General features: G+C 44.5%; 2 protein-coding genes across 2 annotated transcripts; both read right to left on the bottom strand.

Moving 5' to 3' along the window:
- Positions 1 to 5,344: 5,344 nt before the first annotated feature.
- LOC136759672 (heat shock factor protein) lies at positions 5,345 to 14,366 on the bottom strand. The gene is made up of 13 exons (XM_066714635.1): positions 14,044 to 14,366; positions 12,401 to 12,509; positions 11,753 to 11,877; positions 11,228 to 11,352; positions 10,790 to 10,865; positions 10,479 to 10,540; positions 9,974 to 10,076; positions 9,158 to 9,267; positions 8,814 to 8,975; positions 8,392 to 8,494; positions 8,081 to 8,128; positions 7,381 to 7,438; positions 5,345 to 5,592 (listed from the first exon to the last, which is right to left on the bottom strand). The coding sequence occupies exons 1-13, from the start codon at positions 14,134 to 14,136 to the stop codon at positions 5,345 to 5,347; spliced, it is 1,422 nt and encodes a 473-aa protein (XP_066570732.1). The 5' UTR covers positions 14,137 to 14,366.
- A 3,406-nt stretch (positions 14,367 to 17,772) lies between these two features.
- rap2c (RAP2C, member of RAS oncogene family) lies at positions 17,773 to 24,415 on the bottom strand. The gene is made up of 3 exons (XM_066715226.1): positions 22,897 to 24,415; positions 21,343 to 21,665; positions 17,773 to 19,190 (listed from the first exon to the last, which is right to left on the bottom strand). The coding sequence occupies exons 1-2, from the start codon at positions 23,167 to 23,169 to the stop codon at positions 21,387 to 21,389; spliced, it is 552 nt and encodes a 183-aa protein (XP_066571323.1). The 5' UTR covers positions 23,170 to 24,415; the 3' UTR covers positions 17,773 to 19,190; positions 21,343 to 21,386.
- Between the last annotated feature and the right edge of the window lie 3,033 nt (positions 24,416 to 27,448).

Here is a 27,448-nt window from a genome sequence, read left to right as displayed (position 1 = left end):
GTTGGCCACCAGGTTTGCACACACCTCAGGAGGGATTTTGTCCCACTCCTCTTTGCAGATCCTCTCCAAGTCATTAAGGTTTCGAGGCTGACGTTTGGCAACTCGAACCTTCAGCTCCCTCCACAGATTTTCTATGGGATTAAGGTCTGGAGACTGGCTAGGCCACTCCAGGACCTTAATTTGCTTCTTCTTGAGCCACTCCTTTGTTGCCTTGGCTATGTGTTTTGGGTTATTGTCATGCTGGAATACCCATCCACGACCCATTTTCAATGCCCTGCCTGAGGGAAGGAGGTTCTCACCCAAGATTTGACGGTCCATGGCCCCGTCCATCGTCCCTTTGATGCAGTGCAGTTGTCCTGTCCCCTTAGCAGAAAAACACCCCCAAAGCATAATGTTTCCACCTCCATGTTGGACGGTGGGGATGGTGTTCTTGGGGTCATTCCTCCTCCTCCAAACACGGCGAGTTGAGTTGATGCCAAAGAGCTCGATTTTGGTCTCATCTGACCACAACACTTTCACCCAGTTCTCCTCTGAATCATTCAGATGTTCATTGGCAAACTTCAGACGGGCCTGTACATGTGCTTTCTTGAGCAGGGGGACCTTGCGGGCGCTGCAGGATTTCAGTCCTTCACGGCGTAGTGTGTTACCAATTGTTTTCTTGGTGACTATGGTCCCAGCTGCCTTGAGATCATTAACAAGATCCTCCCGTGTAGTTCTGGGCTGATTCCACACCGTTCTCATGATCATTGAAACTCCACGAGGTGAGATCTTGCATGGAGCCCCAGACCGAGGGAGACTGACCGTTATTTTGTGTTTCTTCCATTTGCCAATAATCGCACCAACTGTTGTCACCTTCTCACCAAGCTGCTTGGCGATGGTCTTGTAGCCCATTCCAGCCTTGTGTAGGTCTACAGTCTTGTCCCTGACATCCTTGGACAGCTCTTTGGTCTTGGCCATGGTGGAGAGTTTGGAATCTGATTGATTGATTACTTCTGTGGACAGGTGTCTTTTATACAGGTAACGAGCTGAGATTAGGAGCACGCCCTTTAAGAGAGTGCTCCTAATCTCAGCTGGTTACCTGTATAAAAGACACCTGGGAGCCAGAAATCTTGCTGATTGATAGGGGGTCAAATACTTATTTCCCTCATTAACATGCAAATCAATTTATGACTTTTTTGAAATTTCTGGATTTTTTTGTTGTTATTCTGTCTCTCACTGTTAAAATACACCTACCATTAAAATTATAGACTGATCATTTCTTTGTCAGTGGGCAAACGTACAAAATCAGCAGGGGATCAAATACTTTTTTTACTGTACTTTTAGCGAGTAGTGAATAGAGAAGGACTGAACAAAGTCCTCCCATGTCAATCGCCATAAACCTTACCTCAGTCATTCTCCCCTAGGTGCGACCACATGCAGACAACCCCCGCAACCTGTCCCGAGACCTAAGCAAAGATGTGCTTGGACTACTAATCCGAAGGAATTGAGATGTGCTTTGCCACTGTATCCTGCAGATTTTTGGGTTCATGGATGGGGGACGTCTCCTGAGGGATGATTTGCCAGGAGACCCCATTTTGCACATCAACGGACAGGCTGCTGCTGTGGAGCCCCTGCATGGCAACCTCCTAATATTAGCACATATTTATATATATGATTATGTTTTACGTAATAAAAATGTGCATTGAAACAACAAAAACACAACGAATATGCAATACGTTTTTAATGCCAGTATTTATTCAATGCAAAAAGAATGTACATTTTGCTTACAGTGCATCCAGAAAGTATTCACAGCGCTTTTTCCACATTTTGTTATGTTACAGCCTTATTCCAAAATTGATTAAATTCATTATTTTCCTCAAAATTCTACAAACAATACCCCATAAGGACAACGTGAAAGAAGTTTGTTTGAAATCTTTGCAAATTTATTAAAAATAAAAAATAAAAAAAGCACATGTATTCATAGCCTTTGCTCAATACTTTGTTGAAGCACCTTTGGCACCAATTAAAGTCTTTTTGAGTATGATGCTACAAGCTTGGCACACCTATTTTTGGGCAGGTTTCTCCCATTCTTCTTTGCAGGACCTCTCAAGCTCCAGCAGGTTGGATGGGGAGCGTCGGTGCACAGCCATTTTCAGATCTCTCCAGAGATGTTCAATCGGGTTCAAGTCTGGGCTCTGGCTGGGCCACTCAAGGACATTCACAGAGTTGTCCTGTAGCCACTCCTTTGTTATCTTGGCTGTGTGCTTAGGGTCGTTGTCCTGTTGGAAGATGAACCGTCGCCCCAGTCTGAGGTCCAGAATGCTCTGGAGCAGGTTTTCATCAAGGATGTCTCTGTACATTGCTGCATTCATCTTTCCCTCGATCCTGACTGGTCTCCCAGTTCCTGCCGCTGAAAAACATCCCCACAGCATGACGCTGCCACCACCATGCTTCACTGTAGGGATGGTATTGGCCAGGTGATGAGCGGTGCCTGGTTTCCTCCAGACACGAGTTCAATCTTTGTTTCATCAGACCAGAGAATTTTGTTTCTCATGGTCTGAGAGTCCTTCAGGTGCCTTTTGGCAAACCCAAGGCGGGCGGTCATGTGCCTTTTACTGAGGAGTGGCTTCCGTCTGGCCATTCTACCATACAGGCCTGATTGGTGGAGTGCTGCAGAGATGGTTGTTCCTATGGAAGGTTCTCCTCTCTCCACAGAGACACGCTGAATACTTTCCGGATGCACTGTATATTCCATGGTTTCAAACTCCAGTATTCTATTTTCACGGTTTCATGTTTAAGATAATTTCTAACCTGTCACAAGCTCGCTGATGTCTGATTGGTTACCTTATTGGGTCTTGAAATGCATGTTCCGCAATTCTGACATCAACCTAGGCCTCTGCTCCAGTGCAAATGTTTTTTTTAGTGTTATAAAGAAATGTCCAGATATATTTTCCTGTTTAATACAGGCTACGAGGAGTCAAAGTTAGTATGACACTTTATCCTCGCATGCACTCAATACATAATTACACCTCAATTTGACAAATGTTTTACCTATATGTTTTATATATTTTTCAGTTATAGAAATGTCTGTGCAACAAATGTTGTTTTTCCATGTATTTGAATAACAAAATAATTAATCACAAAAAAGATAATTCCTGGTCCAGATACACTCCACAACACAGATCACTGCAGAGGTTTCGCTTTGCACCGCCCTCTGTCGCGGAGTTAGTTTTTTTTTGTACTCTACAAAGGAGCTCATTTGTTTCCTTCCCCCTGCTGGTTAAACCAAGAAACACACCAGTTAGGTCTATACACACACAACTATTAATTTCAGATATTTAGCACTTCTAAAACTCAAAACAAAACAAATTATAGTAATACAAATAATATAAAAGAGGCAATTGACAAGCATTTGATAATTACAAAAACAGTTTATTTTAGAGTACAGTAAATGTAGTCCACCATATACGTTAAAACCCTCCTGTACTCAATGAGTCAGAGTCCACTGCCGCCCTTAAACAGACACTGGAAGTCTCTGTCATGTCTCTGTCAGCAGCAAAGGCAAGAACACCAGAACAAATGCGCTGGAACTACAGCTGTCACCCGACCCCATCATTCACTAGCAGATGCAACGGCCAACTGAAAGCAATGTGAGATGGCAAGAAACTAGTTGGGTCTCATGAAAAATTAGCAAATAAAATAAGTTGAATATTTCTACCAATAATATAGGCTATACGTCATATATATATTTGTTTGGTTTGTAGTCACCCATGTTTTTCATTTTCCATTGCTCTTGCAAAGTAATTTATTCATTAATTCGCACAGACTCTTCCTGAAGAATTCACAATACCACCAGAATCTTAGCTGTGATTGGCAGCCGGGGTGAGTGAAAGGGCTTGCTAAACTGTAGAGGGGCAATATGCTCCAATTAGAATGTGATAAAATCAAAATAAAAGTGGTTTATGTTATAAAAAAAGTTAAATAGCTAAAATGGTATTGTCAACCTTCTCTGTAACCAGTTAAGCAACAAAATAAATTTAGGACACCTCTAAAGCTCAAAGTACCTGTTGATTGATATTAAATCAAAGGGCAATTGTATAAACCTGTCCCGTCTCAAATGGTGTATGCTAACTATACTTACTGCATCCCCACCACCAGTGTAGGCTGTCATATATGGTCATCTACACCAATAACACACCTGCCACCATTATATGAAACCTCACCGTTTACAAATGCAAATAGGTGCTACCAATGAATGGAAAATAGTTTCCTGTTTTTGTTTTTTAACTGGTTACATTGTGACATCATTCACAGTAATGTAATTAACAACTAACTTTCCTTTGAATCTGGATTATTGTTGAAGCCACTTTTAAACTACCGCAGCACTGCCCTGACAGAAGAGGCCCCTGCAGTGTGTGGGTGTCTCTTGCCAGTGAGGGGGTGCAGGAGAATCATTGGATTGGAATTCGGATTTAGATTGCCTGCATTCTGCTCAGATTCTCACAGGCATTCTGGAATATACTCTTAACAGTCTTGCTTCCACCTGAGAAAAGATGAGACTTTCTTCAGAGATTGCAAGCTTCATAACTGTGGCAACACTGCAACACATGTATGGCAGAGGAGGAGGAGGACCTTTTACTATCAAGGTAGCTTATTTAATAATGGACTGGACCTCACTGAACTCATATTAGGATAATCTGGCCTGTAGTCCCCACGGACGCCCACAGTGTTCTATAAATCATTGCTTCTCAGGGAGACCTGCTGTGTGCAGTTCCCCATATCAACCGCTAGATGGCACCTCACACTGCACTTCTGGGCAGCTGGGTATAACAAACCTGCATTTTACTCATCTCATCCTAAAAGGGCTATTACATGATTTTAACTATACTAACAATAATAATCAGTGGAAGATGGCTCATTCCCTTTAACCCTAGAATGATGTATATTAATATTCCAATTCATATGTTCTTCATTGTGGATTTATTTCAGTTTACCTAGTATAGCTTCTGCATAGGGCTGCTCAGTAAACTATCCTCTTGGAAAAGAACAGCAAAGCACAAATAAAAAACTGACGACTCAACAGCTGTAACGAGGCAGAGGAGCAAACCAGCATGGAAGAGTTCTCTCCCGCTACTCCATCACAGCGTCACTGCACCCAGTTAAGACTGTGCAAACTTCCAGCTTACCTTCCTACTGCAGCCCCACTAGAACAGTCACATATCTGCAACACTCCACAAACACCAGAACAGGGAATTTTCAACTAGTGCACAAGTTTAAAATAATACATGATAATCATATTGATGATGATAATAATCATAATAAAATAAGCTCTCTCCTTTGTTCCAGTCTCCGCAGGCTGGTGTGCTCAGCTGGTCAGCAGGGTGCGTGGGGGGGTTGGGGGGGCAGGGGGCAGGTCTCCAGTACAGTAGGTGATGTCAGAGACTTCCTGTGCCAGTTTCAGCAGGATGGGCAGGATGTCTGTGCCTTCCTCCTCCTCATCCTCCTCTTCCCACCCCCCCTGTACCTCCGCTCCCCCCCTCACCCCCACCCCCACCCCCACCCCCACCTCTGTCTGGCAATCATGCAGCATCCCACAATATTGCACCATCTCCACTGCACAGAGAGAAAGAGAGAGAGAGAGAGAAGGAGATGAGGGGGGAGAGGCATTTTAGAATCATATCCTTCTGTTCCAATTTCACAAATTTGCCTTTACTTTTTTTTGTTCCTTTCATAATTGTTCATGATGCCATATTTCACTGTCCTATTCATATGCCTTGATTTTATGTTACATAAAAATAAAAATCTATGAGGGGCCATACAAGCCATTATTCATTCTGGGCTTCTCACATACATACATTCTCCTTTCACATACATATATTTTCACTCACACATTCATACTTTTGCTCTCATGCACATGCAGTCAATGTATACATGTAATATTATATATAATATATGGATGTAAGAGAAGAATGTATGCATGTGTGAGAGAGTATAGTGGAAACGGAAGGCAGGTCATTTATAGCGATGTGATTGGTTGAGAAGCTTGTACTGGGTCATGTTCAGGTCACGGTCAGCGTGGACGGTTAAAATTAGCGAGCACAGAAATACAATTTGCTCACAGTTCTTTTTGACTGTTTTCACACCGACTCAAACACAGCGCATAGATCAGGCATCCTAGATGATCATCGCACTCGATCTCCATTCTCATCACACATGGCAGCAGAGGCAGTGTAAAAAAGCTTGACGTGGTTTAATGTGCTTTAAGCATAACCATTACTTAGGCACACCCTACTATGAATAAAGAATGGATATGTTTTCACTAACATAAACAATATGATTATGACATTAGGCTCTGCGTATATTAATTCACTTAAGGTGAATATCACTTAATGAAAAAACGCTCAACGTGACTTACTGTATTAAAACAGAGCCGTGTACATCCCATCTATAAATGACAAGACTGACACTTTCCAAACTGTTACACAAAAGATTGAATGACATTAAATGACATTAAAAGCATAACTGCCTTGTCTTTTCTAAGCCCTATTTTATTGTAGCCAAGCTGCATTGTGCTTAATGTGGTTTACTGTACTTAAAACTTAACCATTGATATCCAGATTTAATAAATGACAAGACTGACGTGAAGTTGATATTGGCTGTGTTAAACGCCTCTTCATTTGTATAGGACTGGTAGGTGCGGGTTGTCGTTAGTAAAGCTAGGATCTAAGTCCTTCACTTAATAACCAATAACCACATATAAGCTTTCAATATGAAGCACAATTCACACTTCGCTACAAGGCTTAACAAGTTACTTTTGCTTTTAATATCAATTTGAACATTACATATGTTGTCTATCAGCCTGGGTGGTGCCAGTCTAGTTAATTATAAAGTTTGAATATAAATGGTTACATTTTAAAGTACAGTAAAACACGCGAGTTCAACATTAAGCACAATACGTCTGGCTAGGGCTAACACGACACTTTAAACATCCAATCCTTTGTGTAACAGTTTGGAAAGTGTTAGTCTTGGCATAAACCATGTTAAGCTTTTGTAGACTCTGCCTCTGCTGTGGTCAGCCATGTGTGATGAGAATGGAGATCAATCGTGCGAACTGAATTGTAAGCGTAAAATAAAAAACGTAAGTACAAGTTGTATTTCTGTGCTCGCTAATTTTATATGTATATGTATATAAAATATATGTATGTGAAAGGAGAATGTATGTATGTGAGAGTGAAAATATATGTATGTGAAAGGAGAATGTATGTATGTGAGAAGCCCAGAATGAATAATGGCTTGTACGGCCCCTCATAAAAAGCACTTAGGTCAAACCTGCGCCACAAATAAAGTGACACGACAGACAAATCACAACTGCAAAGCAGCGCCAGGGTGGAGCCGCACTACCTCTGTTCCTCTGTGACTGCAAGGACCCATGATCCTCTTCCACTGGGCCCGTGTGCTTCTGTGGAGAGAGGACAGAGAAGAGCGGTGATTGGTCAGGCAGGCGCCGTACACACTGCAGCGGTCTCCTAGTGCCCCCCTCGCCCTCCTGCCCACGCAATGCAGAGAGGAGAGACTTTTCACTATAATCCATTGAACAATTACATCAGTAGGTTACCTGCCTTTTTCAAGGCAAAAACAACAGCCTGAATGAACCCCACACCAAACTGTCAAGCTAGGCCCCATACCAATCTACACACCGGTCAGTCAGCAATAAAACAACCCCATCCTTAAAGGGATACTTTGTGCTATCCACCCAGCTTTTAAGTATTTCAGAGATCTATTAGCCAGTTTTTGAGAGTCAGCAAGTTGTGACCATTTGCTTCAAGCAATTGTGCTATGCAAACAAAACGATACATTCAAATTTCTTCAAACTGGACTCACAGAATTAAAAAAAAAAAGTTTCCATGGATTCGTATGACTCTGGGTGAGTAAGCAATCAGGCTACAATGCCAAAATACCGAAGTATCCCTTTAACGAGAGCCCGAGTTTACCGGAACCCATTCGCAAGCCTAATTTGAGCAATGTTTCTAATGTTGGATATTTATTATTTGAAACATCAAAATCCTCCTCAACATCACAGATGTCAGCAGCCTGTGCTCACCTTGAGGGGGTCTCCCTCTGTGTCCGGACAGGGTGTCAGGCTGAAGAGCTGAGGGGGGAGAGGTGGAGATAGAGACAGAGAGAGAGAGAGAGAATGAAAGAAAGAAAGAAAAAAATAAAGAAAGAGAGGGGAAGGGAGGGAGACAGCGGTGGAGGGGGAAGGAGAATCTCTCTGTTACTTGTCTACATTGTGACAGATTTGGAATGGCACAAGAGCACGCAATTGATCAGGGAACACGGAACACGGAACACAATAGAACATTTGGTAGGGAACATGGAACACAGAGAGCAGAGCACGGAGCACATGCTGACCTCTCTGAGCAGATCCAGGCCGAGGCGGGAAGTGTCGGGCAGGGAGGCACGGATCTGGGCCAGGCTGGAGTCTATCAACGCCAGTGGGTCTGACAGCTCAGATCTGGGGTGCAAGAGATCAGAAAGAGGGGACAGGTCAGAGAGAAAGAGAGAGAGACAGGACACAACAGACAGCACTTTGCGACCCCCAAGTCTGCCATTCTGTGACCTGGGCATTGATTGACACATCTGTGCCCTTAATCAGGATACGTTTTAGAATATGATTTTGTTAAATAGCTGTATTTATTTTTTCTATGATCACAAATATCTGAGCACAGGAGGAGCCAGTTGGTCCAAACTCTCCACAGCCAGCGCTCAGACAGACATACGCAGGCCCCTGTGAGCACCAGTCTGAGCACCACAGCACCCACCGCCCACCTTACCGCTCAGCCGTGTCCTCCTCTGGGGTGGTGAGGGTGCAGTCGTCCAGGGAGCAGTACAGGTCTGCGGGGGTGAGGGTGGAGGGGTGGATGCTAGGCTGCGTGCCTCGGACCAGGCTCTCCGTCAGCAGGGGTCTATGGCTCACCTGCAGGGGGCTGTCCACACTGGGCAAGGGTGGGGGTGGGGATGTTGTAGAAAGACAGAGTGAAAAAAACAAAGATCAGTACAATACTCTTCCCAGGCTGCTTCAAAACAAAATAAAAACACTTTCACACAATCTCACACTCACACAACAGCAAAAGAGGACCAAGCACCCCTCCCTCTCCCTCTCCCTCCCTCCCTGTACCTGCTGTGTCCTAGGGGGGGGCTCTGGAGCAGGCCGGACGCCCGCTGGTGAGTGACTTTAGAGATGATCAGGCCGCCGCAGTCAAGAGGGCCCAACGTGGAGGAGCCGAGCTGTGGACACAGCCGGTCATGGCACTGTCAGAAATCGTGTTCTCTCTTCTCCTGGGTCTCCCTCTCTCTCTTTGTCTCTCCTCCAGCACTCTCAGTCTCCCTCTCTCTGTCTTTTATGCTTTGTAGTCCTGCTTCATCACTACCCTTTCTCTTTCTCCTCCTCTCTCACTCGTCACCACATACACCACCCCATGTTGATAATACTGGTTACATCATGTTAAATTCACCCCTCTTTAAAAAAAAAAAAAAAAAAAAAGGTGGAAAACAAACTCAATTAAGCATTTAATTGGCTTGCGTTGACTTAAATTAGCAAGTTCGATCGGACTCTCCCCAACCTCCTTTTTGGTTCTTTGTGCCTCATTAGGACAAACAGGCGTTTACTTAGCGTGCCGGTGAGAGTCTGATGCACGCATGCGATCGCCATCGGGGCCCAGAGGAACTGCAATGAAAGACGCTGGGTGTTATTCTTATGGTCGCCGTGTGGTATTTCGTTAGGAATTTGCCACCTTTATTGTCAAATGCGACCAGAACAGAAGAGGGACGAAAATGCTGTTTAAAAAAAAATGAGGTAAATTTAAAATAGTAAAAAAAGAAAAGAAAAAGAAAAGTAAAGATGAACCTGCATAAGCTGTGCTCCTGCAGAAGCAAAGATGACTCTGGGTTGGAAAGAGTACCCACCCCACCCTACCCCACCACCCCCACTCACCGGAAATCCATGGACGGCAGAGGCCTCCTGGCTGGGGTCCATGGTGATGGGACGGCTGTACTTGGGGTGGGAGTGGCCCATGGGACTGTCAATCATCAGGGGACTGAAGAAGAGAGGAGGAGGGATGTGGGGGATGTGGCGGGGGTGGGGTGCAATGTCTCCAAATAAGTCAAAAAGCAGGGTTAAATTCAACCAAACATAATGCACAATGCATTAGGTGCCACATAATTCATTCATGTTCACGTCACATTGACCGGACCCACAATGCCTGGGAAAGCAGGATGCACAAGCCTTTGAGCACCGTCTTTCGTGGTGGAGGAAAAGACGGCCAGTGCCACTCAAGACAGACAATCTGATTTTAATTTTACAAGCGTGTTTATGGTTTGTTTGGTTGTGTTTTTTTCTGCCAGAGAGAGCACTGTGCTAAAGGATCCGGGTCACATTCACACAAAGTCCTCTCCTCAAATGTCTCATGCAGATGCCTGGGGGCAGAGCCAAGACTTACAGCTTCCTCTTGAGGCCTGCGATGCTCTTAGGCTGTACCATTCTGGCAATGAAGTGGATGATCTGAGAAGGAAAAATTGAAGGGAGAGAAGGATGGGCAGACGTAGGAGAAAGCAGAGAGAGAGAGAAAGGGAGATATAAATCAGGACCCTGTCTCGATCTTCTGTCTGTCTCTTTCTCGGTCACTTTCTAAAAAAGAGCACGTTACGCCTCTTTCTTCTGAAGCTAAATATATACATACATAAATAAAGGATTCAATGGTAATGATATCCAAAGACCGTTTGGCAGGAGACCTGGCACACCTGGTCTTACCTTTCTGATAATTTTGTGCTGCTGCTGGTGCTTCTGCTTCAGGGAATCCACCTCGTTCCACAGGCTCTCATTCTCTCTGGAGGGGGACAGCAAAATCATCACAACTCTGAACACCCAAACCACCCCCCTCCCTACATTGCCCCCACTGCCCCCACTGCCTCAGACACATGTCAGGCTGCTGCTGATCTACAACCTGAACTGGGCCCTATGAACCAGAACTGTTTAACTGACAGCCTGGCTTTTATTTCAACATGTCTCTTTGTTCAATGTGCACACTGTCCTGTTCTTAACTTTCACTGCTTAGTTCCATCTAACAGTTCTATCAGCACTGCACTGTTGTGTATGCCTTCCCATGCCCAGCCTTCCTCCTGCCTACTGTCCAGACTGATGGCTGTACTTCCAGTGGCTCAGATGTAAGCACAGATGGGAGCAGCTCACCTCTTTAGGGCCAGAAGCTGAGAGTCCGCCACGTCCTGACGGCACTGGGCTTGACGGATGTCCAGGAGGACCTGCGAGAACTCCTGCTGCTTCAGTCGGCCCTCGTCCCCTCTGCTGAGGGACACCTGTGGTGGACAGAGGATGAGTGAAATGAGGATAGCGCCAGAGAGAGATCAATGGAGAACAGAGAGAGAGAGAGAGAGAGAGAGAGGGGAGAGTGAATTTACTGCAGGAATAAAGACAGCCCTTGTTTTGAAGAGAAAGTGAGGGGGAGAGAAAGAGAGAGGAAGAAAGGAGGAGGCAGGAAGAGAGAGTGAGTATATTAGCGCAGCCCAGCCCCACATCCCAAATTAAATATATACAGAGATTTCTTAAGTGAGTTTTTCTTTCAACCATCAACTTTCAGCAAGTTGTGGGTGACATTACTGAGAGGGTTAAAAAAACACAGCAAGTTATGTAATTCATACAGAGTCTTCTCTAAAGGAAGAGTTGGACTCCCCCCTGACCACCACCCCCTGCATTCACCTTCCTCTTGATGAGCTCCAGTAACTGGGGCTGGCCCTGTAGGAAGTGCCTGTGCTGGAACTCCACACTCTCCTCCGCCTCCCTGGGCAGCCCAACCTCCACATGCACCACCTTGTGGAAGCCATCTGCAACAGGAAAAAGGGGTAACAGGGACGTTCATCAATTACTTATGATTATATAAAGTTATTTTAGCAGACTTATCGATGGTGACTCATGTAGTTTAGCCAGCATTACACAAACACAATGATCTGTTAAACCTTGCAAAGGCTTACAGCTTCACTCAGTAATTGCGCCAAACGTTTGTGGTTGGGAGGGGTAGGAGGGGGGATTCTGCATATAAAAAATAAAGAGGGGACCACTGATGAAACTCAAGATGGCGTGCCTCATAATAACTCCAATATGACACCACTATCTGTTTATCACACTTTAGTTTCATATGTGTAGAACAAACCTGCACAATGGCAGTTGTTGCACACTAATTTCCACACAGAGGGCATGTATCTGTGCGTGTGTGTCTGTGAGACTGTGTATGTCTGGTGAGTCTGGGTATGTAAGTGAGTGTGTATGTATGCATTTGTGTATGTGTGTGTGTATGGTTGGGTGGGTGGGTGAGTGGGTGGGTGTGTGTGTGTGTGTGGGGGTACGTACACATGTTGAGCTGGCGGATGAAGCTGGCCATGTTATTGTGCTTGAAGTACAGGGGCAGGACCTCCTTGGCGAAAAGGCGCTCATTGGAGACCTGGAAGCAGGAGCCGTTCTGGGGAGAGGAAGGAGAAAATGGGACAAGAAGCCACTGCTGATTGGTTAAGCATCAGTCTGGCTTAGCAGGGCCTTCCACACTGCCCCAGTCCAGCTGCTCTCTCCAGCTGGGGACTGCAGCTCAGCTCAGCTACTGCCGCTACCCATCACTCTGAGTGACAACACTGCGGCTCTGGCAGTGGACAAGACGCACTACAGTGAGAATCTCTTCACAGCCCCAGCAGGAGTTATTTAAAAAAAACAACAACTTTGAACTCTGCAGACAGAGGTATACAAGGACTGTGCTTTCTACAGCTCTCTCTCTCTCTGACTCTCGTGAGAAGCAGAGATGAGAAAGAGAGGGAGAGAGACAGGGACACCACTTTATTAAAAAAACAAAGCAAATGGAATGAGCCAAAATGGCTAACACAGGGCACACAGTTTCCTTACTCCTTATCTTGTGTGAACTTGACCTGAAAATACTGCTCACTACACAGGATGCATGGAGTGTTATTGCTCGGTAATTCTCTTGCATGGAGATCTTAGGATATTTAGGTAAGTGAGTCAGCAGGATGATGCGGATATTCGATTGCTTGCCCCTTGGCCTTAAAATAACGTCCAAGCTGCTCTTTAACTGCAGTAACTTCGGTCTGACGTAAGGGGTTCACCAACGCGATACCCATGCTTGGCTATTAATAACATCAAGTAAGGCAACCCCTTGCTCACCGCCGCTTAAAGAGACGTGCGAAACATCCAATCGGAAGCCCCCGTGAGGACGAGGGCGGGCTTCCGTCTTAAAGCGCGCCTGCCGATAGGTCGGGACGGGAACCAATGGCGGCACAGCTCTGCAGCACATGTGCCGCTCATGTGGGTTTGTTTGTCCGCGTACGCAGCTCCAAAAAATCTCCCACCACGGATGTGTACAATGAAAACAAACCACAGTCCGTTTCATTTCAGATTTGCTGCTGCCACTGAAAGCTTTACAGCTCATATTTTTTCCATTTATAATTTCCGATTATGATCTAACCATACCCCGAGTCTCTTCTTAAGTGTTTTTGTTTATAAAAAAAACAAAATTTTGTTTCCAACCCCTTACCTTTTACGATGTTTAAAGCACTTTTAATAACACTGCCATTTAATACGTTTTTTCCAAACATAATTTAGCATAAAACCCATTCATTTAAAACAACACGCAGGTTTCTCGAAATTGCATTCATTACAAATATAATATTTTAAAAATAAAACCCATAAAGAAGGACACTGGTTTCGTGTATCAACGCACTAACACCCACACAAAGCAACTAAAGCTGCTGCGCTTTGCTCCGTGACGCAGCTGCTATTTCCCCAGCAGCTGAGGGGTGTTGCAGTCTGGGGCCGCTCCGTACGTCAGCCAACAAAAACACGACTAAACCCACATGCATTTCGGTCAAGACTAACTGCACCCGTGTTTCAGGTGCGGAGTGATCAGCTGCACTCATCTGTGAGTTACTTTACGCGTGTGTGTGGTTTAAACCTGGACTGGACGGGCGACTGACCCAGCACAGCACACTCACCCGGCTCCAGCAGATCAGGTCATTGGTAGAGGGGTCCTCCACCAGCGTCCACAGTTTGCTCAGAAATGCAGGTACATTGGAGTTGTGCTTCATCGTCCTGTCAGTGGAAAAGAACCGCTCATGCAGGAGTAAAATAAACTCTGGGAAATGTTGGAATATAGACTGTATATTTATTTAAGGCGTTTATTTCTTTGAATTTCGCCCTGGCTACTCAGGCTCTTCCTGGGCTGCAGTCGTGTTAGCCTAGAGGACAGTCTTCGCCCGGGCAAGCGCTATTCGGCTGGTCGTGTGTTGTGCCAGTCGGACCTCTGGCACGGGCACCGCGCAAACGCAGGACAGCCCGCCCGGGCCCGCCCCCTTCCCACCGCCGTCCAATCACAGACAGCGCACTCCGGCGGCGTAACCAATAGGCGCCTAAAGCCGGCCCTTCCGCACTCTGACGTGGGGGTGGGTGCTCGGAGAAACGTGAGGCGCATGTGCAGAGCAACACAGTTAGATAACGACGGGCAGTTATGGAAAGTTTCGGGACGTGATGACAAATACGGGCTTCATACAGATCAATATAGTATAAAATGCAGCGGCGGCGAGCGTATGTTTAAAATAATATAGCGTATTAATGAACGTGCTACCGATTTTTATTATTCTACAGGTTTACTCCTCTATTCACGTCTGTATTGTTACTAACGAGGCTGAGGCTCAGTAAGCGAGAAGCCGCCGCTAGGGGACAGTTTATACGAGGTGAGCGCACTGATTACCGAGGGAGCAGAGGAGGACAGACAACCACCCGCCTCCCCTCCGAGAGCAGCGTGCTGGCACAATCATATGGCATTGGTATCAGCCTGCAAACGCTATGGCACCTTTTGTGTGTAGCTCATTGTGCTAGCAGGTCAGTCTTCCCGTGGTATAGTCATACACAAACTTACCACAGCCGGGTTGTTACAGACCAATGTCACAAAAGCACGTCCTCATGTTAGCAGCGTCGGCACACAGAGCTCAAAGTGCATGCCACTCACTACGTGCGGTATTGTGTTTTTCAATGCCATGCCAATTCATTTGGAGCATTCGATTGACTTACATTTACTTAGCAAAAATAATGAATACATAAACATAACGTGCATACCCATTCATAGTTTGATCAATACAACATTGTATGAAACATTTTAAAAGTCGAGCGAGACGGATTGTTTGAGATTGCATAGTTTCCGTCCAACCCAGTTTGCATTGTTAGGATTACAGTTTAGAAACACGTCTTGCTAATACGCCACAGATCTGGAGACACTGCACCTGCAAAGACCCGCCACCGGGGGCAGCTCTGCGACTCTGAGCCCACAGTAACACCAAGATATAGGCACACACCAGTATGTCTGTATATCTCAATGAGACCGAAAATACAAATGCAAAGATATCTACAAACACATTGCTGAGTAAATTAGCTTAATTAGCTTAAATAAATAAAAAACTTTAATTTTACTTGTTTTACCAAAATAAAATACTTATTTAATTATTTAATAGTATTACAAATACTATTGCAGGGCTGCAAACTGCTGCTGTTCTTTGAAAAGCATTGTTTTGTGACAGCACAACTGTTGTTTTAGTAATCTTGATTGGTTATGGGGATGAACGTCCAGGAACAATTTTTTTGTTGATTTTGGCCCCTGGAGCAAGAGCCACACAGTGAAATCTGGTTGTGTTCACCACACACAGCAGAGTCGCCAGCAGTGTCCTGTGCTGCTCTTGGTAACCAGTGGTGCTGTGGCTTGTATAGGCCAGCCTTAATCACCAGTTTAAGAAGAAATCTTCAGGGGGACAGACTAAAACGAATTACAAAATGGAATGCTCAGAGACAACAATGGGGAGTAGAATGCCCATTAACTACAATGGGGAAAACAGAAGGACTGTCTATATCTCCAAATGCCAGACAGGAAGCCTAAAATCTTGGATACACTTTCTTTAAAATAAACTAGTACACAAATTAAAACTGGAATGACAGGCCTGGAATCCTGAAAACATACTAAAAACAGCCCAAATAGGATTCACTGCCTTATGTCCAAATCCCAGATTGGAATCCTGAATACACTTTCTTCAAAATAAACACGGAATGACAGGACTGTAATATAAAATTTGTTTTTTGTTACAGAATAGGATAATTTTAAGTAACATTATCCACAATGTTTCAGATTTGGTCGCTTTTATAGAATACAGCCGTCATTCCACTTTTATTTTGTATATTAGGTTATTTTGAAGAGTATTTGGGATTTCAGGATTCCCGTATGGGATCTAGATTGCCCTTCATAGTTAATTGGCATTACGTTTTGTCATTCGTTTGTCATTCAATTTGTGGTGAGCTGCTGGACTGCATCCCCACACAGCCTTCAGCGCTGAAACTCATATTATGGCTTAATCAAAACTTGAACCTATGGGTAAATTAAATGGAAGCTTGTGTCAGACTCCGGCTCTTTTATTCTCTTTCATTTGTTGTGGCTGCATAACTGCAGACATTGGAGATGGACTAATCTTTCTTTCTGGAACTTGTTCATAAAATTAATGGATCAACCTGTAGGCTAAATCGGCCAAACTGTACAGAAGAGTTATTTCTCTTCTTGTCTTGTCTGGCTGCAGTTTCTCAGTGTTGACCTTTTCCTTCACGTGCATCCAGGTTTTGGAATTTACTCTCCTGAAGGAAGGAAATTAGTTATATCACATATTTAATTCTGAAATGCATGCAATGGTTCTATGCATATTGAGTCTATTTTTAATTGATGCCAACTGGCACATTTGGGGATATTTTCCAGTCTGCAGAGCTGACCAAAATTCTCCTAGGTTTGAATCTGAAATGGGCACAGCACTGTACATCACTGCCCATTGCTCCAGCAGTTTGCGTGATGGGCCTGCGACACTGAGTTCATCAATCTCTTTTCCAATAAGCTAATTAACCCGTAGCACTCTCTTATATACAGAACAGCCACACACCAATATACAGTGACAAAATCCCCACAGAGGTGAAGACCGTTAGGTTTTTTTATTTGCACATTTGATACCTTTTTACCCATGCGATATTGGTCTGGTGGACACATTTGGTTTCGTATGATCTCAAACCATGTACAGTTAGGTCCATAAATATTTGGACAGACACACAATTGTCATCATTTTGGCTCTATATGCCACCACAGTGGATTTGAAAGGAAAAAATCAAGATGTGCTTTAAGTGTAGACTTTAATCTTTAATTTGTCATCCACCACAGTTGTTTTCCGTGGTCTTCCAGGCCTTTTGGTGTTCCTGAGCTCACCAGCGCGATCTTTCTTTTTAAGAATGTACCATTTGGCCACATCTAATGTTTTTGCTATCTCTCCGATTGGTTTGTTGTGATTTCCTAGGCAAAAGGAAAGGCGAAATGCCCCATGAACAAGCAGGAACTAAAGACAGCTGCAGTACAGGCCTGTCAGAGCATCACCAGTGAAGATTGTCAGTTAATGCTGTATGTGTGATTGGCATCATGCTTTAAATTTAGCACATTTATCAAAAGGCTATATGAGAGTAAAAATACATATGTAAAGTCAGAGTAGACATCCTCATTTAAACTGACTAAACACTGGAGCCTAACATTCAGCTTTGGAATCTGTCAGGCAGCTGGGAAACCAGTAGGGACAGTCTGTCACAGGGCCTGGACCACTGAACACTGGCAAAGAGTGGGTATTGAACCAATACATACAAAATGTGAGGAAACACAATGGCTATAAAATTAAATTTTATTAGAAACTTTATGCTAGCCTAACAAGTAATCTGCAAGATGTTACCATAAGTTTACCAGCAGATACACACTGATGTGTCCACTGGGTCACTTCCACACATGCAACAAACTCAAGCAAGATCCAGACTGGCTTCACTGTAGGGGTCATGGCTCAGTGTTCACGGACACAGATGTGTTCGCATTTCTGCACACAACTGATAAACCTAAGGGGTAGAGATGGGAAGTAGATGAAAACTGCAGAACTAAAACTAGTCGATGTATATAAAAAAATAATAATTAAAAAGCAAAGGTCAGAGAATGATTTTTTTCCCTCCGCATCCTCTTTAACCCACTCCATTACAAGATTACTCTCTCTGCAAGAATACAGATAAAAGCCCAAAATGATTTGAAATTGAATAAGTCCCGTTTTTCCCCTCTCCCCTCACCCTTCCCCAAAAAGAGCTCTGGACGTGCTCCCAGCATTCCCCACTGTGAAAGTGTGAATCCAGTCTGGATCGTGCCATTGTGGAACACGCGCCTGGGGTACAAAGAGAATCTCGGAACAATACAGCTCAGATCACACCCAGGAAGAGGCTCGATTGTTAGCGGTCAAAATAAAGCATCACTGACAGTAAAAATACACAGATGAGTCTGTAATAATTTTTTAAGGCTCAATTAACTCTCCATTAAAACAATATATATCCACAAAGCTTTTTTTTTCCTTTCTTTCTTAGACAATGAAAAAAAAAAGGCAACAAGTATCTAATACTGTATTGAAGAATTGAATAAATACATAAGGAAAAGAAGAAAGTTTTATATCCAATTATCCAACGCATTAAAAAAAAGTATATAAAAGGGGAGGAGGAATGGGGCCCGGTTTTGCATCATAGCCATTTTTGTTTTAGTTTTGAAATTAAAAATAACAATTAAAAAAATAAAAATAAACACTTAAAAGTAAATTAGGAAAAAAAAATGGGGTTACTGCTTGAGCACCTTCCAGGATGGGTGAAATATTGCAGTGTCCTGAGCAAATGCCACCCCCCCTTCACCCCTTAACAGAAAAACATCAACAACCCCCCCACCCCCCCACCCCAGTTTGTCTCCTCCCCTTATTAAAACGACTGGACATTCTATCACATGGTACACGTCAACGATCAGAACAGTCAGCCTGTGTGCTCAGGCATCCGAGGTGGGCTGCAGGGTGGGGAAGGGAGGGTGGATGTGTGGGGAGTGGATCAGACAGGCTGTCCCAATTGGCTCATGCGGTTTCTCATCCATCAGTGGTGAAGGTGTAGAGGTGGCCGCCCCTGGCACAGAGGTCAAAGGTCAAGGTTCAAGGCTCAGCGCAGCTCCTTGGGTGAGCTGGTTTAAGGTCTTGAAAGCAGCGGCTTGGGTGAGGCATCCTCCTGGGCAACTCACCTGCAACACAACAGAGCAGTAGGCACCGGTCAGGGGGTCATCTCTGCAGTCAGCCTCGCCAGTCTCTAGGCTTACGCAGCCCAAGGTGAACAGCAGTGGGACCCGGCCCTGTGGCTGTAGGTCTCCACGGTCTCTGCTGCCTGGCTCCCATTCCAGCCTCCAGCTATGGTTCCGGCCTATTGACCTGAACTCAGAGACTTTCACCTGTTTAAGGGGCTGAGATGTAATGGACAAGGTCAACAAAAGACCCAGGTCAGTCTAGATGAGGGTGTAGTTAAGAGCCAACCAGCAGGACCAGGGCTGGGGGCCACGGCACTAGGGTTAGACTTGACAAACCCATTCGGTCAGCGCCACGATGGTGCAGAGGAGCGAAACCACAGAGATGCAAACGGGCAGTACATTGTTAAGTCCAGTGGTTCCCACACTGTGGCCCAACTGTCTGTGGAATTAAAGTACAGCTTACCACGACAACATGAACCTTATAGCCGCCAAACACATTTTACTGCACAGAAGACAAACAAATCACAGCAGTCGCACAAAGACAAAACATGTCATTATTAATACACGTGCAACACCAATAAAGATTTGAAGCATTTTAAATATTTTTCTTAGTATTTTGAGGTTGTTGTTTTCAGGGGTGCAGAACGAAATGACAGGTGTGTTGCCACCAAATGATTGGTGTAGTAATTGTATGTGAAAGGATGTAGGATCCCCCATTGGACCGGTGAGCTCATGAATGCAGATGAGGAGCGGCTGTATCATAAAATTTGTATATCTGAAATATTAGGAGATCATCCAATAGCGTAAGGCACTATGATGTAGACCCCAGTTTCATTAAAGGGAAGGTTCACTGTATGTTACCTTCATTTTAAAACTGCCATTTTGTAACACATTTTAAACTGTAATATGAGCAGTTTGACAATGGTTACAAATATTAATTGAAAGTTACAAAGCACTATATGCAGTGTTGTCATTACAATTTAATGTGTTAAAAAATACCTATTTAATGTTTTATAAATAATGCTTTTACGAAGATAACTCCACCAAGCCATTTAAGACATTACATAAGAACGTTTCACTGTTGGTATTGTTAGGTTTCGTTTTACTGGCCAAAAGATAACTGGTAAAGTGCAGTATTGTCCGAGTAAATTAAAGACTAAAATGTTTTAAAATTCGAGTTCTATGCTGTAAAGTGTAGGAATCTCCACTTTAATTCCAGGTGCTGGGTCGACTCATTTTTCACACAGACTAGGTTTACATGACCTCCACACTGACTCAGATTAATTCCCGTATCCAATGTACACCAATCACAAACTGCTTCTCTGTCAGAGGTTACGCTACCATGCTCCGGGTCGGGGGGCTGTAGTTCCACAGTGGAGTGCACTGTAGGTGTCACTGTGTACTGATGTGATGTGTGCTGTAAAATGGACTGAGGGTCCACTGCTTGCATGTTTTGTTTTGCACTCAGACACAAACAGAGACAGGCGGGGGAGAAACCCAACCAAAACATTTACTGGGACAAATGCCATCCCTTCACAGCAACTGGTGTGTGTGTGTGTGTGTGACAGAGACAGAGACAGAGAGAGAGAGAGAGAGAGAGAGAGAGAGAGAGAGAGGGGGAGAGAGCGAGAGTGTGCTGGGGTACTTTCAAGCAGTGCAGAAATCTGTTTCCTGTTTTGGAGCAGCGATTTCACTCAGGATGTTGTGAGCCTCGAATTTCCTCCCTCCTTTTCTCTCTCCACTGTTATTCTTCATGTAACATTCTTTATGAGATGGTCTGATAATGGCTCAGCCAAAAAGCCAGCAACGACCCCCCCCAACCTCCCCCTGGACACCGGGGGAAGGCCTCCAACCTGTACTTAACTGGCCCTCCAATTACTTAATTGGACCTGTGATTGTTTAATCCAGCCAACAGCTCCTGAAGCTCATCTCAATAATTAAAGATTATGGGGAAGATAGACAAGGACTGGAGGACAGGAAGGCCAAAGTCATGTCACACATCACTACAGTCATGTCTGGGGCCTAGGGCCTGTGGACCCAGAATGTGCATCAGAGCTTCTCAAAGTGTCTCCCAGTGTCCATTTGCACGTGTGTGTGTGTGAGTATGCATACTGCTGTGTACCTTGTGAGTGGGGGTGCGCGGGTAGCTGACCTGTGGGCACGTGGGGCCCTCGGGCGCAGACATGGTAGAGTCCCTCACTGGACGACGCAGGTGGTGCAGCACTGGTCCTGCTTCTCGGGCAGCGCGGAGTAGTTCATCTGCCTCACAATCTCGGCAAACAGCTCATCCACCATGGTCTTGCTCTTGGCTGACGTCTCCATGAAGGGGCAGCCCCACTCCTGGGCCAGGGCACGCCCGTCCGCCCCCGACACCTCGCGCTCTGACTCCAGGTCCACCTTGTTGCCCACGAGAATAAGCGGCACCTTCTCGTAACGCTTCACACGGACGATCTGGTCTCGCATGGGCTTGATGTCCTGGGGGGGGGGGGGTTGGAGAAAAATAATAATACAAAACAAATAAAAAAATTAAACACAGGAACCCCAGAAGCAGTTGGCAGTGACCTACACAAGAGGGGGGTTGAGGGGATTCAAAGCATATCCATCTGGCTGTCCATGCAAACGACATACAGATAACTGGCAGTATTATGCCCACAGCGGAAAACACTAAATGTACACATCTGTTAGAGGTTATGGGTTTTTCAATCTCCGATTCCAATCTTACAGTCTATGAAGTAATTAGAGTATCATTTCTACAACTAAACTAATCATAGAGAAAACCACCCCCTAATACTAATGTGTTTCTCTGGAAACTTAAGGACTAGTCAACTGTGTTTTGCAGTCCGTTATCCTCAAAAGGGTCCTGTCAGGAACTTCAGGGGTTTTATAGGGAGATCTACAGCCCTAGGACCTCAGCCCTCAGCTGTATTTAATCACCATGTGCTTGACACTGCCAGGGCAACTTTTGCATTTATAAAATCAATACAATTGAATTATAGTATAGCTTGCATAGTCTTTTAAAGCTCAAATACAAAGGATCTTCAGTGTTCAGGTACAAGTTAACTACTGTAGGAATGCAAGCAAGTTTATTGTGCCACACCCTTTAAGAATCACCTCGCATAAGCAGATCTTCCATACATATTCTACGGTTTAATTGTGCTGGTCATATTTCAACATTTGTGGGTTTGATTTTTGGGTTTGTTCCTCTTCTCTGATACAGGACCTGCCTAGTGTAAGTTAAGACGTGCATCGTTAATATGGAGGTTGTAAAGTTGAAAAATCAGCACTGGGCACCCTCCACAAACATCTGCCCGACGAAGATGACGGATAAAATCGAGACAGTGTGACTACAGGTCATGATGTATTAATTTCCCTTCTTTGCAGGATAACTGAAGTGGGTGATCAATTATTCAGGATACTTAAAAATCAGTCTGTGTCGTTTGTGCTTTAAAAATGAAATATTTTTGAAAATTATTGAATGTGGTGCTGTCACGGCCGCTACCGTTATAACACAGCGTGACTTTTAAGGCGAAAACAGACAACACGGAAATACATGCACATCTACACTAATGCAACTTAATTTGAATGCATGCACTTCTTTAAATCCAACTATAACCCCCCAATGCAAAAACAACACTACAGCATTAGAAATAATAATAATAATAATAATAATAATAATAATAATAATAATAATAATGCATGCATTTACCTGGAAAGACTGCTGGTTCACTAGACTGTACACCAGAATGAACCCCTGGCCATTTTTGATGTACAGATCTCTCATTGAGGCGAACTGCTCGGTGCCGGCCGTGTCCAGGATCTCCAGCACGGATGGTGAGGAGTCCACCTCGATCTCTTTGCGGTAGAAATCCTCGATGGTCGGGTCATACTTCTCGATGAAGGTCCCGGTGACGAACTGCACGGTGAGCGCCGACTTGCCGACCCCGCCGCTGCCGAGCACCACTACCTTGTACTCCCTCATTGGGTGTGTGAGAGCCGGCTGTGCTCCAGCCAAAACACATACAAACCAGAGGGCGGACTACGGGCTTCTTCTCACGGCCACTTGAATAGACATATGTGTGCGTGTTGAAATATATATATGTATATATTTAAAATGAGCACACCAGAAACCCCCAAGCCCACTTCGCCGGCTATATCTCTCCAACCACACGCCCCTCCATGCTCAGTTCCTATACAGTAAAATACGTCCACACACCTAATCAGAACAAAAACCGGGTTACCATCAACACAGCTCACGTTTCTGTAAAACGATGATCAGGATCAAAAGAGAAATGTGTTCTCGTTTTCATTTTTTTATACAATAAATACAAAAATGTATATAACGTTTCATAAAATAAGCTACAGCTAACCTAAGCGCAGCCTCCTCTCACACAGCGCTGTTCAATTCTGCAATGGGTTAGGCCATACCTTGCAAAATACACACCGCACGTTAAAACGGTACTTATGAATGTGATTTGGCCGATTTTTAATAAGAACCAGAACAATAGGAAGCTTAAATAGATTGATACAATTTGATATTGTCTTGCAACTGCGGTCTGGACTGTTGCAGTAGTTTAATACCGCCTGCACGCGGAAATAGGCTACTTTTTAATTTTAGCAAAAGAGAAAGATAAAAGGCGTGTAAAGCAAGAGCTGGAAACACGTCGATAGTGTCACAGACCCGCAACTGCTTTCTCTTTACGAGCCAAGTTGCTCTCGCATTCTTTAAGACAGGGTTTGCTAAAGCAATGCAATGCTTCATACAACACTAACAGCACAAAGATAGCCACCACTTCCACCTCTGCAAAGCCGCTTCATATGCAAATAATTACACTACATGCGTCTAAAAATAAAGAATGCACAATTTAAAAATGGGGGTGTTTTCTCCCTCTCCCTCTCTCTCTCTCTTGTAATCTACCGGTTTCCCGAGTCGATGGCTCACTGGCGGCTCGGCCCCCCACCCCGCCTGAGCGGATTTCGGTTTTTTTAATGTAGGTTTAATTTCACTCCATTGTTGCCCTCCCTCCTGCTCCCTGTTTGTGATGAAACTGAAACTCCTTCCCTCCCCTCTTTTCTCCTCTCTCTCTCTCTCTCCTCCCTCGCTGCAGCAAGCAAGCCAGGGCAGCCCAGGAACCGGAAGAAGATGGTCCACACGACCCAATAACTGGAAGAAAAAGAGACACACAGCCGAGTCTGAGCGCCTCCTATAGTGCTTGACATATACAGCTCCGGGCACGCCTCCCCCGCTAGTGATGCACGGATGTATTGCGCTCCCGGAAAGACATGCATCCCTCGTCGTGTGAGCAGGGTGCAAGTGCCCCCTCCGTGCCCCCCACGCCTTGCCACCACTCCACTAATCCTGTCCCCAAACCGACCTGTAGACGCAGGCTTGGAGAATTGGGGAAAAGTATTTTCTCAGACGGGGTTAGGTAAGATTTTACCAGGAGGAAAGGATGCAACCATCTGGATAATGTTTGGATCTTTTTACATAGAAACACATAGTGAATTTATGTGTATGCATCATGCGCAGTTTGCGTGGGGAAACAATAGATGAGGCAAAGGGCTCCCGCATGGTGACTGAGAAAAATAAATAAGTGAATGGATTATCTGCCTATTACCAGGTCGTTTCCAGGTCCTTCATTGCTGTCGAGGGACCCACCTTCAGCTGCTCACTCTCTCTGTCCCTCACACACACACTCTCAATTCAAATTCAAATTCAGAAAGAGCTTTATTGGCATGACAAGGTTACACCCGTTTTGCCAAAGCAAGTACAGTGGATTCTACTGCAAAACATAGAACAGTGCAGTGGGCAATAATACTGTATACATACAATACACACACGTTTACAGACATCACACTCACACTCTCTCTCTCTGTCACACACACACACATTTTTCTCCTCTGTGCCTAAATTTACTTTACTTTAGATCTTGTAAACTGTTTAAAGTTCTGTTTTTATTTTACCCTGCGAAGGGCGCTATACAAATACAAATTGATTGATTGATTGATTGATTGATTGATATATGCTGGGGCCCTAGTTCTGTCTTCCTGATTGGTCAGCGCAATCCCTGGTCAGAGCTTTACACCATAACCCTCCTAAGATGCCTGTGTGTCAAGCCTTCTTCAGACCTGGAATGATGGTAGTGTCTTAGGGTTAGAGAATGTGTGATTCAAAGAGTTTCCAACATCACACCATTCATATTGTATTTCAATCTTATCTATTTATTGATTTATTTTTACAGACAGACTCTGAAGAGTAAAATATCAGAGCTGAAGGATGACTGCAAAGTACCGGTCTTATGTGACCTGTTTACGATACTGCCTGTGGCCGCTAGGTGTCGCAGGGCGCCTGCAAGTGGCGGGCACGCCGGACTGCTCCGCCCAGGGACTCAGCCTCTGTCCCCGGCCAGCCTCCGCGCTGCCGACCAATCAGATCAAACCATAACACGGCTGACGTGAAGGTGAAATAAGGCCACTAGTGGATCCAGCCTTTTAAAGGGCGAGCCAGTACAAGAGCCGTTTCACTGGTGCGCGTTTACTGGGAGTGCGCCCGGGTGATCGCGGGCTCCTGCAGGCTCGGTCGGTTAATTAAGCAGTTGCTGAAGGCATGCCAGAAACTGTCCTGTTCAATCCTGGCCGTATTCAGCACAGTATGTGTCACATTAGCGCATTGTGTCCCATGGTAGCTGTCGATTATATGCGCCCTGATTTGCTGTATTTTCCTTGGAGGGCGCGGACAGCTGGGATGCGATGGTGACCTGTGGAGATACAGGACCTGTCCATTGCAAGTGATGTTTATTATTGTAATAATCTTCACGGTCCCTAGACACTTATTTAATTTTACCTTATGATGATGTCTGGTGGTGATTATTATTAGTGTAATATCAGTATTATTATTGCACTGCGTTGGCGTGGTCTGGCTACCCAGCTAACACGATGTTGTAGCAGGGAACTTACAACAAATAATGTACCTATACATACATATACACAATAAGTACATTACTGATTAAGCCGTTTTAACATCATAAACCATTACATATATGCATACGTTATAAATTACGAAAAGACAAAAAGTGTCTGCAACTAGAACAGAAAATGACATGCGGGATAAACATGCGGGATTTTCCTTATAGGAGGAAAAACGTGTCTTCACTACTGATCCGCTTTGATTACAAAAAAATAAGGGCAAGCAGCTTATTGTGGATGATTTAGAATAGTTTCCACTGTAGTATAAAACTGTCAAGAGTTGTCAAGATGTAATATAGTAATAATAATTACAATAGTGTTAATTTAAGTAAACTTAAAGGGGAACTGCACCCCAAATTTTTGTATCTTGATTATGTTAGCTGTAAATATTGTTTTCAATATGAAAATAGAGTGAATATACACTCACCTAAAGGATTATTAGGAACACCATACTAATACTGTGTTTGACCCCCTTTGCCTTCAGAACTGCCTTAATTCTACGTGGCATTGATTCAACAAGGTGCTGAAAGCATTCTTTAGAAATGTTGGCCCATATTGATAGGATAGCATCTTGCAGTTGATGGAGATTAGTGGGATGCACATCCAGGGCACGAAGCTCCCGTTCCACCACATCCCAAAGATGCTCTATTGGATTGAGATCTGGTGACTGTGGGGGCCAGTTTAGTATAGTGAACTCATTGTCATGTTCAAGAAACCAATTTGAAATGATTCGACCTTTGTGACATGGTGCATTATCCTGCTGGAAGTAGCCATCAGAGGATGGGTACATGGTGGTCATAAAGGGATGGACATGGTCAGAAACAATGCTCAGGTAGGCCGTGGCATTTAAACGATGCCCAATTGGCACTAAGGGGCCTAAAGTGTGCCAAGAAAACATCCCCCACACCATTACACCACCACCACCAGCCTGCACAGTGGTAACAAGGCATGATGGATCCATGTTCTCATTCTGTTTACACCAGATTCTGACTCTACCATCTGAATGTCTCAACAGAAATCGAGACTCATCAGACCAGGCAACATTTTTCCAGTCTTCAACTGTCCAATTTTGGTGAGCTTGTGCAAATTGTAGCCTCTTTTTCCTATTTGTAGTGGAGATGAGTGGTACCCGGTGGGGTCTTCTGCTGTTGTAGCCCATCCGCCTCAAGGTTGTACGTGTTGTGGCTTCACAAATGCTTTGCTGCATACCTCGGTTGTAACGAGTGCTTATTTCAGTCAAAGTTGCTCTTCTATCAGCTTGAATCAGTCGGCCCATTCTCCTCTGACCTCTAGCA

This window comes from Amia ocellicauda, chromosome 10 (assembly GCF_036373705.1).
Source record: "Amia ocellicauda isolate fAmiCal2 chromosome 10, fAmiCal2.hap1, whole genome shotgun sequence".
Classification (NCBI taxonomy): Eukaryota; Metazoa; Chordata; class Actinopteri; order Amiiformes; family Amiidae; genus Amia; species Amia ocellicauda.
Note: the sequence above shows the minus strand (reverse complement) of the source record. Positions and strands in the feature narration are given on the sequence as shown.

Coding starts and splice junctions, on each gene's coding strand:
- LOC136759672 (XM_066714635.1), bottom strand. CDS start 14,136: ATGAAGCACAACTCCAATGTACCTGCATTTCTGAGCAAACTGTGGACG. Junction 9,268..9,973: donor CTGCCGTCCATGGATTTCCG/GTGAGTGGGGGT, acceptor CTGTGTCCACAG/CTCGGCTCCTCCACGTTGGG. Junction 5,593..7,380: donor GCAGTCACAGAGGAACAGAG/GTAGTGCGGCTC, acceptor CTCTCTGTGCAG/TGGAGATGGTGCAATATTGT.
- rap2c (XM_066715226.1), bottom strand. CDS start 23,169: ATGAGGGAGTACAAGGTAGTGGTGCTCGGCAGCGGCGGGGTCGGCAAG. Junction 21,666..22,896: donor TGAACCAGCAGTCTTTCCAG/GTAAATGCATGC, acceptor CCCCCCCCCCAG/GACATCAAGCCCATGCGAGA.